Source organism: Anopheles marshallii, chromosome 3 (genome assembly GCF_943734725.1).
Source record: "Anopheles marshallii chromosome 3, idAnoMarsDA_429_01, whole genome shotgun sequence".
Classification (NCBI taxonomy): Eukaryota; Metazoa; Arthropoda; class Insecta; order Diptera; family Culicidae; genus Anopheles; species Anopheles marshallii.
This window is the reverse complement of record NC_071327.1, coordinates 29151556-29170286: the sequence shown is the minus strand read 5'-3', so window position 1 is coordinate 29170286 and position 18731 is coordinate 29151556. Positions and strand designations below refer to the sequence as shown.

Genomic DNA, 18731 nt, shown 5'->3' with positions numbered 1-18731 from the left:
TCGGCCCTGGCAAAATGTTTCAATATGGTTGTTTTTTTGTTTCTCTCTTTTGCTCTTCCCATTACTGAATGTTACGATATGATCTGAGTGAGAAACGAACGGAAGCTTCGTCCGCGGATGTGTGTTGCAGATAAGATGATTGTTTCAGTGGTCGGCAAATTCATTTGATATAGATTTACGCCATCAGCTACAGGGATTTTTTATGACCGTAAAAGGACAATATTGACACAAATGTTTTGTGTCAATAATATTTATATAATATTTCTCTGTAATTATATTTGTTATATTCTTTATAACACGTTTACAAATTACCTTTAAAACATTGTTTCTTTCAACAAGTCTAACTTAGCTAGGAGTCACGTTGAACTCCACTCTATAGTTCAAGTTCAGGTTCTCTATAGGCTGTATGAAGTACGATAGGATTTCGATAGAAATTCTCATCACTTCTGGGAAAGGTAAGACTCAAGTTCATAGAAGTGAGTACGATAGATGGAGGCAAACTGTTACAGGCACAACCTTTCTCAGCAGTGTCATGGTGTTTTTTTATCATTGATTGAGTTCTTGCTGCCAATTAAAACGCACCTTCAGGCGACACATTGCATGCCTTTTACTTCTGAAGGTAAGATGAACTTTAACCGAGAGTTTGCTGACCACTGGTTGACTGCTGGTTGACGAGGAAAAAACACACAGGAAAGTTGTCCTACGCGAAGGATCCGTCGTCCCGACTTCCCATCCGGTGTCGTTACGAAGCATCGCTAATATTTATATTGTGCTGAAAAAAAATCAACGTAACTAAAATACGTTCCGGTGCTGGAATAGTTCTTTCCGAATATGTCCCGCTGTATGTGATATCGAACGTATGCGAAGATACGAGGCGTAGTAGAGAAAAGGCAAACATACATAGCAATGTTTCAGAGTTTAGAGCAGTTTTTTTTTATTGAGTTCTGAAATACTTCCTGTATATGAATAATACTTTTTCTGTCCCCTTTGCTAACACGCATCCACTACGCGACCCCATTACGTACCCATAACCTATCCACCAAGGTAAATGTGGCCCTACTACCCGTGTGCTCGTCCTTTTCTTACACTGACTACTGACTGCACTGCACTGTGCACCGTATGCTGTGTCTTTCCCCCCTTCTCGATATAACATTTGATCTATCTACTCCGATTCTCTTTGCTTTGTTCGTTTGTCCAGCTTTCATATTCGTACCTTTTGAATGTGACTGCCAACGGCCAACGGAAAGACAGATACATTCCGGTACGCGCGTTTAATTGGAATCGTAACAGTTGCCTGCAGCAAAACGTCCGGCAAATCCGGGACGTCTTACAGTACGGAGAGTTTGGCGGAAAAACTTAAACACAAACACAACGCGCAACGCGAAAAATGCATGGTGGAGTAAAATACTGCTTAAAATTTGCCGTTTTGCCCCCTTTTACTGTTTCTTGTTTCTGTTTTCTTGTTTCGGCTTCATAATGTTACGCTTACGGGGAAACGTCCTCTTTGAACTCTATGCTACAGTATTGCAACGATTTGCTTAGATGTACGTTCGGTTTTGTGTGTTTCTGTATGTAAAGTGGGTTTTTGTGTTTAATTTTTCTCATATAAAACATTTCCACCGGTGCGCGGTCGTGCGTCTTCACACACCATCACACCTTTTACATGTTTCTTCAAACACTTATTAGGTGATATTTCGTTTCACCGATGGTGCGCCACCGAACCGGGCAGCATCACCACCGTCAGCAGCATCATCACCATCTGCGGCAGTAGCACCAGCATCGTCGACAGCGTGGCAGTGGACCGCTGTGGGTGACTTCCGCTTCGGGACGGTTTGCCACCGTCGTCCAGCTGGCTGCGGTTGGCGTGTTGCATCGCTGCTGGCTTCTCACCTGCCGTCGATGATGGGCGGAATGTGGAAGAAAAATAGAAGCAAAATGGGGAAAAGAATTTATTTAGCAGAAATTACATTAGCTACTGCTTTTTATTTAACATTGTTACGCCGCTAAACGATGCGCAATTTGCATGCTGATGCGAGACGCGATGCTTTGACGAACGGTCCCAACCCGGCTAACCTTGTTATCGTACTTTATGCTTCGTTTATTTGCACTGTAACACGTTTTATGTTAAATGATTACCTAGCTTGTTGTAGAGCAGAAAACATGTTCTTCACTCTCGTTGCAGATCAAAGGCAAAGTGAGGGAAAAATTATTCGAAGCAGTATATTTCATAAACATTACGTCTTATGAAAGCAAAATAGGAAGGAGACAACGAAAATCGAAACTAAGAACTTGAATGAAAAGGCAGATTAGATGATTGAGTGTTCTTATAAAAAAAGTATAACAAAAACCCTAATCTAGATCGAACAATAAGGGAACATTGCATGGTTTTCGAGCATTTCATAGATTAGTGCAATCAGTTCGTATCAATTAAGTAAACAATATTTATTCAATACTATTATTGTTACTAGTGAAATATTTTTGATCCATATTGCTGAATTATGTAAAGATCATTTGTGGAATTATTGAAGAATTTTAATATAGTTAAAAGAGGAATACGCAAATGTACCGAATTTTGGGGTTTATGTGAAATGTTTGTCGTACAAAGGAAACATTTTTCAGGAACTCAGGTACATTTTTCATGTAATAGCATTCAAAAAAAGACTATATTTTCACAAATCAATCATCACGGTTCTAGGTTTGTAAGTCAGATTTAACTTACATTAATTAATCGATTTGCGTCGTCCACTAACCACTAAGTTGATGGATTCGCGAGTTTGTTGTTCGTTGCTCTTCAGGGTTATGCTTATGAATGATTCTCCTTGTACAGTGGTTGCTTCAACAAAATATTGTTCGTTATTATTTTCTCCAGCACTATTCATTTATGGAAACTTTTGACAACTAATTGCAAACATACAAAAATTCCTGCAAGATACTGCAGAATTGTGCAGCAAAAGGAGGAAAAATGAAATTTCCTTCTAGAAAAAGAAAGAAAAGTGAAAATTGTAAAACCTCTCGTGCTCAGGTGTAACTTACCAACGGCAAAAAGCCGTAATTGAAAACGGAACGAAACAAAAATTGCACTATTCTATTCCAAACTCGAAAACCCTGTAATATATAACACTAAAAAAGCTAACTAAACGAGGATAATAAAAAAGCATTTAATAATCGACTTTGTTGGTCAAATGCTACCCTGCATCACATAAAATAGTAATTACGTTCTTCTGTGAATAGCAATGTTGATTGCAAATCCACATATCACACGAATTAAATAAAAATCAGAGGTCAAAAGATGGCAATGCGATTGGCAATATAATTAGTATTAATAGATTTGCTGGTATTTGAATCATCAAATACAAATCATCAATAGACGAGTGAAGTTTTGTTGGTCTGAGTAGGATTTCAACTGCCATATTAATGTTACATCTACCCAGCATAGCAACGGTTAACGTGCAACCGGTGGTAGCACTGTTGCTATCACGAATTCATCTACCAAGCTTGCTTGCTGCATCGTGGTACTCGCCTCGCTGCTAGCTCCAACACTCACCTTGCAGCACGTGTACGGTGATGCTGGCCGGGCGGGCATTCGATGGTGCGCACGTGTAATTACCGGCGTGCCGTAAGTGGACCTCCTTGATCGTTAGCACGCTCGGTGCCGGCGTCAGGATGTGCGAGTACGGCATTGGGTCGCTGTAATTCATCGCGAGATGATGCTGACTGTGGTACGGGTGATGGTGCTGATGGTGCAGATGCGGATGTTGGCGTACGCCGGGTAGATCCAGCGCATCGGACGATGCCGTACCGGACGGGTCGTCCTGCCGTTCCAGCGATAGATCCGCCCGATCTAGGTGTTGTGGGTGGTGGGGCGCGGAAGAGAGGGCTGCCGCTGCCGCCAACGACGCTAGCAGCAGCGAGGAGGAAGCGGACGGCGGTAGGAAGGGTTCGGACGAATCCTGTCCTAGCTGCAGCGAACGCTGGAGTAGTCCATCGTCGTCTAGCAGATTGAATCCCTGCTCCTCGGACGACAGTGGCAAATCGTGCTCGTGCTCCTGGAGCGGATGTGGCAGCAGGTAGGGATGAAGGTGCGCCGGATGCCCAGCGGTGGCCGGCGGTTGGAACGGTGTGACGGAAAATCCGTTCAGCTGATCAAAGTTTACCATATTCTGCTCGTGGTACCTGTGTGCGGGATAGATTGAATAACGGGTGGAGAAATAAGTATGTGAAATGTGGTGAGTGGTTTTCATTACGTGTTTCCATGGCCCAATGGCGTAGTTGGGCCAACATTATAGAATGTGAATGAAAAAGGCTGAAAAAACATAAAACACTGATGGCAATAGTTGCCGTTTGTATAGCTACTTATTTTTAATAGGATAGATATTGGAATTTGGTACACTAACATGACGGATAACAAACTTTATAAATAAAGTGTTGAATAACTTTGAACAAAGGTTATTAATAATTTGATTATTAAGATATTATATTGTACAACAATTCTTCGGAGAAGCTCCCTACACCGATTTCGGAGGTCCATTAAATCAACGTGTCCTCTATCTCGTGTTCATCTTTTGTCCAGTGTAATATGTAAAGTTTGAAGGACGCAACCAGCATTTATGTGCAATTTTCTTATCTTTACATTCGCATTCAATACCGTTTTGTTTGACACAATTGTATTCGCCCCGTAGCATCCGATCGGACATACCATTACCCTCCCGATGAGATAGGATAGGAAGTAACTAGTTACAAACAGAATCAGATAGAACCAGAGGCTCATCTCTCGCAATACGTTCCACAACGAACACAATGGCATATGCCAATTTTACGATCCCGAAAGTGCACTGAATAATGTAACCACACTAACGACGGATGCGTGTAATCGGGTGGCATTTCCCGCCAACCAAACCATTACAGCACCGCGTTCACCAGTGCTCGGGAAACTTTGCCAACCCATAGAAACCGTGGAAGGCGGCAATGTCGCACGGCTGCACGGTGAAGCGCCACACCGACGCTCGTGCTGTACCGGTGTGGAAAGTAATTATCTTGATCAACGAACTCGTTCCCGTTTCGCCGGGTTTTGGGTACACGGATCGTTTCGAATGCATCGGAGACCATCGAAATTACACCAAACACAGTACGTGGTTTGACGATTAGCGGTTTTTGTGGGGTAATTGCAGTGCATTGGATGTGGGCGGTACAATAGTTTCGTAATTTTGGCCAGTGTATAAAGATTATCCGGTAAAGATGAACCCTAAGCGGGGTAACGGATGCTCGTTGAGCGTCGAAATTGTTGCGGGGCATTGCAATTGTCATTGAAATTTAGAACGGTTTAGTGAGGCTATTGGTTTATATTTTTTACTTTGCATGTTTGAAATGTCCAGAATTTTTAATGATTGCAATGGAATTGTATTGCATATTAACAAAAAAAATAAATCATTACACAATAGAGAGATGTATAAAAAGATGGTAATACAGTCGACCCTCACCGGTTGGGTTTATTTTAGTTGAGTTACTCGAAAGTTGGGTTGTCATGTCATGGGTTGACCATCGAGGTTGTCATTTTCAATGAAACTAGCCTACTAAGCATGATTGTTTTTTACGTAAACACTTCGTGTGCTAAATCGGCAAATTTCTCGATTATGATAGATGTCAAACAACCCAACCATCGAGAGCGATCCGCACATTCATATCCCAACCAGTGAGGGTCGAATGATTTACACAAATTCTTCTAAAATCTCTGTACTGAAAATAAAAGTCGTTGATTAAATTTACATTTCACACAAATTCCAGCGGCTCATGTTGAATGAACAGAAATACAACACAGAACGATAGAAATACGCCAGGATTGCTATTAGATGAATTTACATCGATCATGCATGGGTTGGGGCATTCCCTTTAACTTTAATAGAATTAATGCAATGAATTCCTCGCAATTTGGCGGTCACTAAAAGGCATAGGTTAAGGTAACCATATGGAATGTTTCGAAATAGCTGTAACTTCAATTACGGCAACAAATTATTGTCAGAATTTCAAAGCTATTGGGTTTTGATCATTGATGTGGATTGGATTGGCAAAAGCGTGCGCAATGTATACTTTTCCACCCCTTTTTCCTTTTTACTCAAAATACACGGAACATTGACGTTAAAAATAGAAATCACCGGTAAATATTTGTTTACCTGTATATTATCTTCTGGATTTCAATAAAATAGCCATCCTTCTGATTGTAAACGAACATTTCAAATTTCTATTGAGCGCCAAAAATACCACACAGTCATGACTATTCTCATAATTGCAATAGTGCATTCATAATTCCAATTGAAGTATTTTGTTTGTGATTAAAATTCAAGTGAAAGAGATCTGCAACGTTATGTGGCGGGAGATGTTCTGGTTCTAGCGCTCCTATGGAGACGCCTTGTACCTGACGCGTTTGCATCGAATCATCACCATGAATGAATTGAATCCGAATTGTAATTGTTTTCGTGGAAAAGTAATCTTTCGAATTTCGATCAAAGATCCTTTAAAAAAAGCATCTACTTATACAGAGTTTGGATAGTGGCATTCAACAACATTCGACGACTGAAAATGTTGTTTAATTGAAGTTTTTCTTACGTTTATCGGTGTTGTATAAATTATTGTACAAAAATGAATGAATAAACAAAAAAAAAAAACAATCTTTCAGAAATCTGAAAATAGTACGAAAGTGTTTGAAAAGTTTAAATCGATTAACTGACTTGACAAATTAAGTTGTTTTAAAACAAATAATAAGCGGAGTTTCGCTTCACTATCACGCAACTCGTGTCATTGTCATTGATTCTTGTTATCCTTATGAACAGCAATCGGTAAGCCAAAGAGGATTTGCCTTGATCGTAATTTTACAAACGTATCATTTAAAGCACAAGCTTCCATATCACCGCTACGTACGTAAGGCCACACTGGGATTAAATAAATGATCCGTACTCCCAGCTTTACAGTATCGGTTTCTGCCTGAAATATAAAAAAAAACAAACAAACAAGTTGTCCCCGTCTGTACCGTGCAAATCCTGGCACGGTTTACGCGTAACCATATCCATGGGTACCGTTTCCTGCGTCACGTTACTCAAAAATCATTGCGTTTTTTTAAGCATGGTCTTTTGCAAAAAACTCCCACCATTGCCATATCATGAATCCCTCATTAATACCTGTCGCATATTTATTTTCCGCCGAACGATGATCGGCTGCTTCTTTATGAGCTACGCGATTTTTCGCGACCACCAGGTCCGGCATGTACGGTTTCGATGATAAGGGGCTGGCAAGCATAAACTGGAGCTTTAAAAAAGCTATTTGTCAATGGCGCAATGGGTCGATGCGAGTAATGGTTTTTCATACCACCTTCCATAAGGGTCGTAATGAGAAAAATAAAGAATGCAAAGGAAATCCTTCCATGCGAACATTTGAGCAGTAATAAAATGGGGGGATACTAAAATATCACACAACCAAACACAAGCATTACTGTCTGTCTGCATACTACAATACGCAACACACGTGAGGTGGCCATTTTCGGACGGTCATACTACCGGTAACATAATACCCCGGGTGGAGGATTATTTTTTCTCAGAAGCAGTAACAGTTTTGTGTGTTTCAAACCGATTGTGATTGAAATGATAAAAAATAAGGAAATAAAACAACGAACCGTATTGAAACATGTTCAATGGCGCTTTGAAGGGGGTGGGTATGGACATTGTGCGTGGTAAACAATATATCGGATGGATCGCGTTATCTGCTGGAAACGATTATTGGGTGGCTATTAATTTACCATTTGGTTGCGTACTTTTTAAACTCCGCTTGACTTTTTACGGTGCTTAAGCCGTTTTAACGAGGATTGGTTCATAAAGGTCAATAAGTGTAGCAGGGGTTAAAGTAGATTAAAAGGATGTTAACTATAATATTGCAGTATAAATATAATATAATAATAATAATAAATGAGAATAAACCAAAAGTGATTCAACGGAACGATAAAAATAGTCATATGATAAACTGAGAGGGTTATTTAGTAAATTAATTCATGGAAATGCTTCATCGTGCTCTCGTACTGTGTACGTCCATTCTTGCGCGCAACACTAAAGCTTAATTTAGTGTTACAAATAGGTTGCATTAAAAAAAACAACAACAACAACAGAAGTACTCATTATTAATTACTCACCAGAACACGAACGTGGGATTCTCGGTAGCACGCTGTAATTTGCACTCTAGCCGTAAGGTAGATCCCTCATCAATGTGCAGATCGGGGGCTCCGACTATTTCTGCTGTTGCCTCTGCAAAGTGAAAAAAAAAACAACCAAATATAGTATGAAGAAGGTACTAAGCTTAAAGTCTCCTGTGTGGGGAAGTAAGTACGTTCGCTAGTTTGCCTTTGAGCCGGATGGGTTCTATATCGACCGGAAGCGAGGTTGAAGTTGCTTAAACCTTCCATACCATTTATCCTTCGTTTTTATCTTCTTTCGTTTGGGAGATATGTTTCCACTTCCCCCGATGTCTAACTGACCTGCTTGCACTAGCTTTGAATGATTTTAACGGTAACGGCGAAGGGAAATAAAGAAAGGAATCTTCGCAAGTTCCTGTTGGTGCCAGTGCGAAAGGAAGCTCTGCTAATCGTTAAAAACGTTTGAGCTGCATTGCTTTCCGGGGATCCGAGATTGTTTCAGGGTTAAACCGCTCGGTGAGCAGGTGAAGCAACTGGTTTTATTTCGTCGTTACCGTTATTGTGCTTACTTCAACCGTGCTTGAGCACAGGTTTAAAAGAGTGTATTTCGGTGTACTTTGCTGAGTGAATGTAATGCAATCGAAATTGTTAGTGACAGGTTGGTTGTGCTGTTAAAACTGAAAGAAACAGCGCATTGAGAATGTTTATGGATCATGTATGCTGATCCTCGGGGAGGGAAAACATCAGGAAGAAAGCTTCTTGAAAGGATATAAATTTATTCATTTGGAAAGCCTCTGTTTCGTAGAATGTTTATTGGGATTGAGGACATCCTCTAACCTAATATACACTGAACAGCTATATCAGTTATACTTTAAAGGAAACTATGAAGAACTGTGTATCGATAGTGAAAAACAGTCGACAGGTTTGTTAAGCTTTATTGATTGGATGTGATAATAAACAATATCAGCGGTTTATGAAAGATACCATCCAACAAAATCTGGTGTAATATAAGGTTTTGACACTATGTTTCACAGATTTTCGAACTTGTTTTTGACAGGGCACGGAGCGCTTTTTCCAACCTTTGATCTTGATCTGCTCAGTCATGTTCAAAATTGAAAGCACTGCAGCGTCACGCTTTTAATATTTAACATTATTTGCAAACGATAGTAGCAACGGACATGTTGAAAATGGAAATTTACAACATAGGAGAGCTTTTTTCCATATTAAAAACATATTAAACCTCAACAGTGGATACGTTGGGCAAACGCAACGAAAAAAAAAGACTGCACATTCTCAACAAATAGCAGCTAATAATGTTTGATTTGCGATCGCAATCAGTATCAGCATGAATGGCGGCATACATTCTTTCATTCCTAATCGGCGGAAAAATCAATCGGAAATGTAACCGTAACTTTTCCACACAAGTCACTCACATGGGGCCTGTATTCGAAAGGGCACACACAATAGCAAACATCGGTACGGCTTACGAAATGAAATCCCATTCCCTTTGGTGCGCTGGATCGGTCTCCTCAAGGGAACCGTAACGCTTTCCGAAGATCGTCTTCCAACCCCGGGTAAAAGTTTCAATTACATTGTAAGAGCGAATAGGGAAGTTTTTTTTTACCAAACACAAAAAAGTAAAAAATCAACAACTCCTAATACGCCGGTACTCGTCCATGCGTGTGTGTGTGTGTACTTATGGCTTGTTACGGTGCGTTCCATTGGTATAGGTTAAATTTGGTTGCAGATTGTAAATAATTTAATTAAAATATACGCTTGACGTGAGCGTTTGGTAAGCTTTTCCGAACGACGAGGACGACGACGACGACGACGACGTTGAGTTCGGTTCGCTAGCTGCCCGATTGCGGTAGAATGGGTTTCGGAAGCTCCCGGTACTGAGGGTCAGGAAGGAGCATTCTCTTGTTCTCTGCCGCACGGCGGCTCGTACATGCATGTACCTTCATAAAGAAGAAACGGTAGATTCGATGAGATTTCATCAAGCTTTAATGAAAACTCAATTTCCCAGCACACCATCGCGCGTGGTGCATGGGTAACGAGGTTACGTTAAATACTTGAAAAATGTTACCCGTACGTGCGGATCTACGTTTCGCACACGGAACGTCACGTGTGAGGATATTCTGCTCAGTGCACAGCGTACATGGGAATTTTCTTGTTTGTGTGTGTGTAAAGGGCGGTGGTAAGCACCAGTTGCCATAAGCAGGATCGGTTAAAATGCTTCCCAATGCTCTCCGGCTAAAGCGCAAGCTATTTGTAATTGTAACACTCTCAAGCCGGAACACCGGCACACTTTCGGCGGGCGAAAATGATTGAGTAAGTTTCCGAGCCCTGCACAGCAGTCAGCTGTACTCGGTTTTCCAACGGGTACCACTGCGGAACGGTTCTGAGGCTGATAAGCCCGAACGAACTTCTACGCTTGGAAGGAGTTGAAGTCATCATGTACTTGGAGTACATGAAGCGTTCTGCTGGAAATTTGCTGGCAGATTGTCGTTTCGTGAAATTTCCCATTCCCACGCTTGGCCGCTTGCTTTCGGGCGAAAGAAACGATGGAAAATTGATGAACAAGGATTAGACATTTCAGGTGTATTTCGTGCAAGAAATTTAGTTTTTTTTAGAATTAAAGGGGCATGACATTTTAGACTCAGGTGTGTAGGCCAATTAGAATATTTTTGAAAGTTTGTTTTTAGGAGACTAATAGCTTTTTTCATATATATTTAAACGTTTGCAGCTCAAAACTTACAGAATATAAGCTTATTGGCTTGGCTAATTGGTACATTCCTTTAATGAAATTGGTTACAACATGAATGTGTAAAGTACATTACATAGGCAAAATTAATCAAAAATTACAACAAACAAATGACGATAAGTAGAGGCAACATACGAGGAACAATTTTTCGTTCCAAGATCTTAGAATTTCTCGAACCCTGGAAGTTGATGTCAGTTGCTCACAATTACAATGATTTTGTTTTTATTCCTTACCGTACCCAACTCCAGAAGAATACGGATTGAAGGTAACGTTATTTCTTGTCCTTTTTTGCTACAAACCCCATCATTTGTTTTTGCTTCTTTTCTTTACGAAATACACCCAAAACTAATAGCCTTCCATCTTCTGTTTGCCCATTATCACATGCGTACACACTTTTTTAACTCCATATTGTCACGAAAGCACACAGTGATCAGCATTTTTCACGCTTTTGGGGCAGTTACATACGAGGTTACGATCTGCGCTAGAAAGGAAGGCAACCCTTCTACCCATGTACCGGCATAAAGTGTCAACTGGAATTTGTTTTCCTACGCCATTTGCCAACGTGCTTATTGTGAGTGTGTGTCTGTGTCTTTTTATGCCTAATATTGAGGTTTTTGCTCTACTCAGCAAGCGACAACCAGTTGGGGATTGGTTAGGACGCTCGTACGCGCCTTACCTTCCGCAATCTAATTTGCCAAATCGAGAACGGGAAGCCATTCCGGTTAGGCTTGATAAAGGATTGAGAGCAAAATCCTTAATACCGAGTCGCAAAACGAGCCGAGCGAAAGCACATAAAAACGAAATGCTATGCAAAAGAAAGAGGCGCAACACGGCCACCTTTTGAAAAGGTAGGCCAAAAAAGTTTAAAATAAAATGCATGTTCGTGTGAAAGAAACACAACAGAAAAGGACCGGGACGGTCCTTAAATGAGCAGCGATACAAATACGACCAGCTTTGGAAACGTAAAAATCCATTTCGATCGAACATCGTACACCTGCGTGGTGGTGTGGCAGTTTTGGGATGAGGCGGATAAACGCGGACGTGGGTGCTGCGGAACAGATTATTTTCACCCCCCATTGAAACCTTCCCATTCTCAAGAAGTAGTTCGGGCACTGTTTTCTTAGCAGCAATCGAGCCGGCAGTGGCCTCCTTCAGCCGTGTGCTGGGCGATGCCGTGTATGGATTTGTGTCATCGAAGGAATTTTTCATGAGAGGTTTATCTGTGCGCTGTCCGTAACCATACCGGCCGGAGCGTACTGCACTCGATTCACATTGACTAGGCCATATTTCCTTATAACGGGGGCCCCGGTATGGAATAAAAAATCCAGCTAAGTGGCCTGCCGGAGTGCTTTTATTGGAAAATCATTCCGAAAACCTTCGATTCTTTCCCGCACCACCGGCAAAACACCGGAACGATAGCTATAGTCGTGCTTGTCGCTATAGTGCTATAAAAACAACGACGTTCCAGGAGCAAAACACGAAAAAAGAAACAACCACCAAAGGATTTTGCTAAAGGCGAAGAAAATGGTGACGGAAAATCGGGTACACGTGCCCCCATGCTTACCAACGACTTTAAGCTCGACAAACACCGATTGTACGGGATGAACGGACAGCTGGCACTCGTACAGGCCCTCGTCCTCGGTGCGCACCGACTTGATCCGCAGTGCCCAGTGGCCCAAGTGGCGCAAATGCTCGACCAGAAACCGCTCGTCGCTGCTGTACGTCGAGAGACCGACCGTTAGTAGCTGGTAGTCCTGCCGGCGGATCCATGATACCTGGAAGAGTGAAGAACACACAAAAACCAACGTTTGTTAGATTCGCTTCGGGGTCGCTTCCGTGGCGTGAATGGCGTGTGGCCGATGTACAAGCGGGGAGGAAAATTCATTTTCCCATCTGGCGCTGTTTTATTCCCATTCGATGGTATATTGTTGTCCCAGGTCGATTGTGCCTGACTTGTAGGCTAAATGAATGTTTTTGCTATAGGAAAATGGAAATCTCGCTAAACAATGCTCTAATGGTGCAGTATGAGCTCTAGGAAAGTATTATAAGAAGCTTACTGATGGGAGTTTAGGATACGTTTAAACAAATGAGCAGGAACATTGCGAATGATCGATAAATCATTATTTGAACCAGGTGTACTAACGAAAGATAAACAGTATCTGCTATAAAATATATTATATAACAACAACATAAGATAATAAACAAATAATCGACAATTTTATGAAAGGATAAAAAAAAATATATTAATATAATACTTAATATTAATATAATAAAATGCAAACTCATTCCAAACATCAAACAAAGATTAGGTTTTCAAATGTACAGCCGGGTGGTTCTGCCGCAAATTAAAACAAAAGGTTGAGTTAAGGGTACACATGAATGTTCAGAATGATCGAAATAACGAAAACCACATCTCTCATCTTTGGCATTTGCACAAAGCGAAGGACTTCTGGAACATCAGATAATAAATTCAAATCAATATTCTACCATGTAACGATGTTACAGCCCCAAAGAGTAAGCTCATTCCTACGCGAAAAGGCATACGTTCAATGTTCCGTCGCGGTTTACTCCAAAACCAACCGGCGCTTTGCAAATCGATACCCAGAATTTCTTGAAAACCCTGTTAAACCGATTAACTAGAAGCTTCCATCAGCTATTCTTTGCACACTTCGCTAGTAGCAAGGCCTTTTTTTAAATGGATCTCCGCTCGTTCGGTTGCCTAAATGCTGACAAATGTTACGTCTTGAAATTGCTCTTTTAATTGTAATTGTACTAAATTTTGTGGTTGACTGGATTATTTTTTAAATCCGATTCGATGAGTATTAGATTGAAACTTTTTTTTTCAAAATATTTGTAAATGCTTTGGATTCAAATTTGACGTAAAGTCAATGGATATTACAAATTCATGTTGTGCCAATTCTATAACACCAACATTTCATGTCATTTTTCAATAGTTTTGCAAAGATTTTTTTTTATTCGAATACTTCCACATAGAATCACTCGTATGAGGTAGATGATAGACACAATTAAACAATGTGAGCTTCGCTCGAATTCACTGTAACTTGTGATGTTTTGTGAATGTATTGGTGCGCTCTATGAGGGTTTACGATCCTTTTTCAGGTACTCTTTGCTATCCATAGGCAGATGCCACGTACCTTTTGACATTTCATGTATAGCCAATGGTTGCTACGAGAATATAATGTATGAATTACATGAAAAGGCTTTAATATTGGATGATTCCATAGAAAAGAATTGTTTTGATTGAATGCAAAAGGATTTCTAGCGGCTTTGAGTTCTAGTGTGCGATAGGTTTATTAACAAAGCAATGACCCAAACAAAGCAATTTATTTATTCTGAGAAATATTTAGTTTTAAGCTTCTGAATGTATAACTCCCCAAAAGGATAGGACATGTGTCCGCTAAACATTGTAGGATAGTTGATTCGTTGTTAGTAATTTTAGTAATAAAGTAAATGACCTCATATAAACATCAATACGAAAGAAATGTACGGGACATTGAATAAACAAAACAATATTATTCCTTGCTTCCATTCATCCATTTTGAGCTTTCGGAGAACACGAATCAGTCTTCACCGGGACGCAACCGAAAGGATTACATTGTTTTCCTTCGCTTTTCCTTCGGTAACGGTTCAATATTTTTGTAAAGTTGTATAATGAACCATTTGGGCGTAAACATTCCTGATTCTGGCGTTCCTACTGTGCGTGTTGAATCTTCCCGCCGTACCCCCCCCCCCCCCCCCCCTCCCCCTATCGCCAAGGAAACAAAACAGATGGGGCTCTCAAACGTTAACTCACCAGGGCGGAAGATTGGCTGATGACGGTGCACGGTAGCAGGGCCGTGCCGCCTCGTTGTGCGGTGACTTTTGTGTTGTTTTGGGTGGCAAAATACATCGCGGCCGGAAATGGCGACACCGACGGTGCTGCCGATGAGCCCGGATGTTCATGGTGCTGATGATGGTGATGCTGTTGGTGATGGTATTGTTGGTGGTGGTGATGGTGCTGTTGATGATGACGATGGTTGCTGTTGCTGCTGCCTTCGGTATCTTGCACCAAAGTTTGCCGCTGCGAAGAGGTGAAATCTGCAAAGGTGGAAAATTGATACAAAACAACAATGAATGAGCGCACCAGTATGGGAGACCATTTGATACGCGGGCTTTTGATGGGTTTTTTTTTCTACCGGGCCCGACCAACCAAAACAACATGCAGCACCAACCGAGGTGAACCGCCAAACAAACCGACCCGGGTCCGGGCGGTGGTGAGCGGGCGAGAGGTTGAAGTAAGCATAAAATTAATGTACTACATTTCCGTGTCCACCGGGAAGAATGCGTACCGAGCCGGAAAAATAAACCCCCATGTCCACCGAACGGGCCACCCTCCCATTTTGCCTGCCGACGAGAGCGAACACGGATCTGAGGAGAGAACCTACTTTCATCCTGTGCGTGTGTGTGTGTGTGTTCCGTTTCGATGATTGATTGCATTCGGAGGTCGGTATTAATTTATTTCGTGTATTTATCGTCCTGCCTCTGTATTTTTTCCCTTTTTGATGTGTTATTGTTGTTGTTATCCCCGCCCACTATGACCTGCGGGGCGTTTGGTTGATCGTCTTTGTTGATGTTTACTTACGCGCATCCGTGAACCGTCCGGAAAAGTGGAGCCAGCGGTTCGAGCGGTATGGCGGATCGTATTGTTATCACTAAGCCTTCCCACCGACCAGGCAATACATTTCGGTGGAGACATGAATGATGAAAGGAAAAATGCAAGGAAAAAAAGCTACCACCTTCCGCATCGTCCCACAATGTGGTTCGACTTTATGATATTTCACACCGATTCCTGCCCTCATCATTCCTTCCGAAGCACCACGCTCAAAAGGATACTCCATCAGCGAGGGGTGTGCGGGAGTCTTGCAGAAGTGTTGCTCCTTTGCTGTCAGCAATCGTCAGCAATTCTAGCAGCACGCGGAGCCAACTTGCTGAAACGCTTCGGCAGCTTACCACTTCTTACGATTGCCAACTATTTGGGTGGTGGTCAATCCCACAGCAATAGCAACACACCCTAATGTACCGCGACAGTAAACGAACCAACAAATGGACGAACCGTGTCGTTATTCTTTCCGAGCTTTGCCATGCGGTTCGGGGACTGCTGAGGAGCTGTTGTTGGGTGGCTTTTGACGAATTTTGCCATGGTGAAGGAGCGCGTAGAACGGGAGGATACCACATTAACAACAAAAAAATGGTAGCTTTGTCAAACTCCCAAAAACTTGACAAGTGTGGAACTGAGATTTCCGTGGAACAACAAAAAATCACACACACACACACAAAGCTGGGCAGGATTGGAAACCTAAGGGCGAGCAAGAAAAAAAAAAGGTTTTTCCCACTGATGGATGTTGTTGTTTAGTGTGTGTATTTGTGGGGGATGGTTTTTATCGTAGCTTGCCGTTATGCTGACTGCAGTGGTTTAGACCAAGAAGACGAACAAAATAACGAAAGGCGCGTAAAATGTATTTTTCACCAATGTATAGAGCGTGGAATTTTTACCGGCTCTGTGCCAAATTGTCAACATTCAACTGTCAGTGAGGAGCAGAACTGGCTTTTGGGACGCTAAATAACAAAAAAAAAACCTTTCTTGTTGTAGCCTTCGTTCATTTGATAAAGCCAAACCTTCCATCATCCCTTTCTATGCGAGGTTTTCCGGGAAGCAAAAAAAAGGGACTGTGAAAAGCGATTGTGAAATTTGTACTCACCAGACATTGCGAGCGAGAGCTAATGGATCATACAAACCACTTAAGCGACTGCTCGGTATTGGCCTTTATCCTTTTGGCTAGTGAAGTTTTCTTTTTCATACGAAACAAAATACACCGCAACCTTGAGGATGAGGTCCACCCCAACGGGGGTAGAATCATTTGTTCGCAAACCTTCATCCATTCATTGAAGTTATTACATTTGGATTGAGTGGGTCGATAGGACCATTATTTTAATTAAATTGAATTTATGTGTAAATGCCCTAAAACGCTTCAATGCTGGTAATTGTAGTGCGATGAATTTTAATGGATATCATTCGTAAAAACCAATTTCAATGTTTGCCTTCCGTTAAGTAGCTAAACAAAAAATACAAAAGGTTTTTCGTTCTGATATATTTGGACAAGTGATGGAGGGAATGGCATTTTTAAAAATTCATGGTAGATTGAGAATGTTGTATCGTAATATGAGGGTCGTTTGTGGTATTCTGCACTGGGGTAAATTAAGTTGGTAAACTCCGAAAGATAAGCAATTTGGTTTACATGTTTAGTTTGTGAACTCTTAAAACTCATGTGATTTATTACAAGTCTACGGCATGTTGTCAGCTTTGTATCGCGGAATCGGTTTAAAATAATTCAGTTCTTAGTGTAAACAAGTCTGTTCGGATTACACTAAAGCCGGAAGTTACTGTATCTTGAACATTCCTGCATAAGGTGTATAGTTCCTCATAGAATTATAAGAAGCTATTAACAATCTGTACATACCTTCTGATCTACCTTCTAACATCGTGAAAGTTTGGTATTAAAGAAGCCAGAAAATAAAGAAACTAGTCTTAACAAACAATATTTAATAGTCTTTTTGCCCACCACAAACGATATAATGATGTTACGTCATGAAGTCATGAAATGCTTGTCAACACATCGTAAGATCATTGCATTACATGAAGAGGAAGAAACATTTTTGCCTGTTTTTGATTACGTTTGATTGATTGCTGGAGCTCCGGACGTAAATAAGCTTGATATGGCTTTTGATAAGTTGTATTGTAGGGAGTCCATGTATTGTGCATGGGCAACTGTTATTATGCCTCATCAGCTTTTGTGAACAGAACCGTGTGTCCAGTTAAATCCATAATGTTATACATCAAATTAAACCGACGTCGACTATTATGAAACGAATGCGGAAATTTATCTCATGAACAATACAATTATATTTCCGATGACGCTTGTTAAGAACAAGTTCTGGCATCAATTTCTATCTCCCGTGCGGGCGTGCACGCAAAACAAAAAGCACCACAAATTCTAAGAATTCAATTTCTGTGAAACATTTCACACATCCTCGTGCTTTTATAAACAGCTGTAGAAACATCTTTAGCGCACATTGTTTGCGCATTAACAGCGTTAGAAGACTCTCCTTTGAGGCATACTTTGACAGATTGTTTAGGGTACGCTTTTGAGGCGACACTTGCGACATTAGGATAATGATGTGTATTCCAAGAATGCATAGTTCTTAACGTTCCGTTTCGAGCTCCTTGAACAGATTTATCGAAACACATATTTTAATGGAGGGACAGATCAGCAAACAGGCACATAAACACGTACGTAAACATCAGAGAGAAAGATAACTCCAAAAAAAACGGTGAGTTTGAAGTCCTCAGAAGAATTCCTTTACTCACCCGTGTGTGGTGCGCCCATGACGATGGTGAAGATGAATATCACAGCTAGAAGATGCCTTTGATTGCAGCAACAGAGATAGCTCAGATCGGTACCGGTGTAAACCCAAGCCATGGCACGTGCGTTTCGTTACTTGGTTATACGGTTCCTGGATTGTGGATTGACAGACAGGGGTATCGATTGAAGTAGTAAAGCTCGAAGAACAATCGTTTTTTTTTCTTGTGTTCCGTTTTGGCCAACGCGTATTAGGTTAATTTCCTAGGTTTTTTCCTCGTTCGAAAAGCTCATAAGCTCACTTGCCGAAGCTTGACATACTTTGTTTTTTTCTGGTCTATTTTTTTTAAACCGGGTTTGTTTAATTACACATCCCACG

At 41.2% G+C, this 18731-nt stretch overlaps 1 protein-coding gene across 1 annotated transcript; it reads right to left on the bottom strand.

Moving 5' to 3' along the window:
* Positions 1-1699: 1699 nt before the first annotated feature.
* LOC128713339 (uncharacterized) lies at positions 1700-18472 on the bottom strand. The gene is made up of 6 exons (XM_053808197.1): positions 18361-18472; positions 14749-15032; positions 12499-12709; positions 8171-8282; positions 3545-4173; positions 1700-1890 (listed from the first exon to the last, which is right to left on the bottom strand). Exons 1-6 carry the CDS (start codon positions 18470-18472, stop codon positions 1700-1702), a joined length of 1539 nt encoding a protein of 512 aa, XP_053664172.1.
* Between the last annotated feature and the right edge of the window lie 259 nt (positions 18473-18731).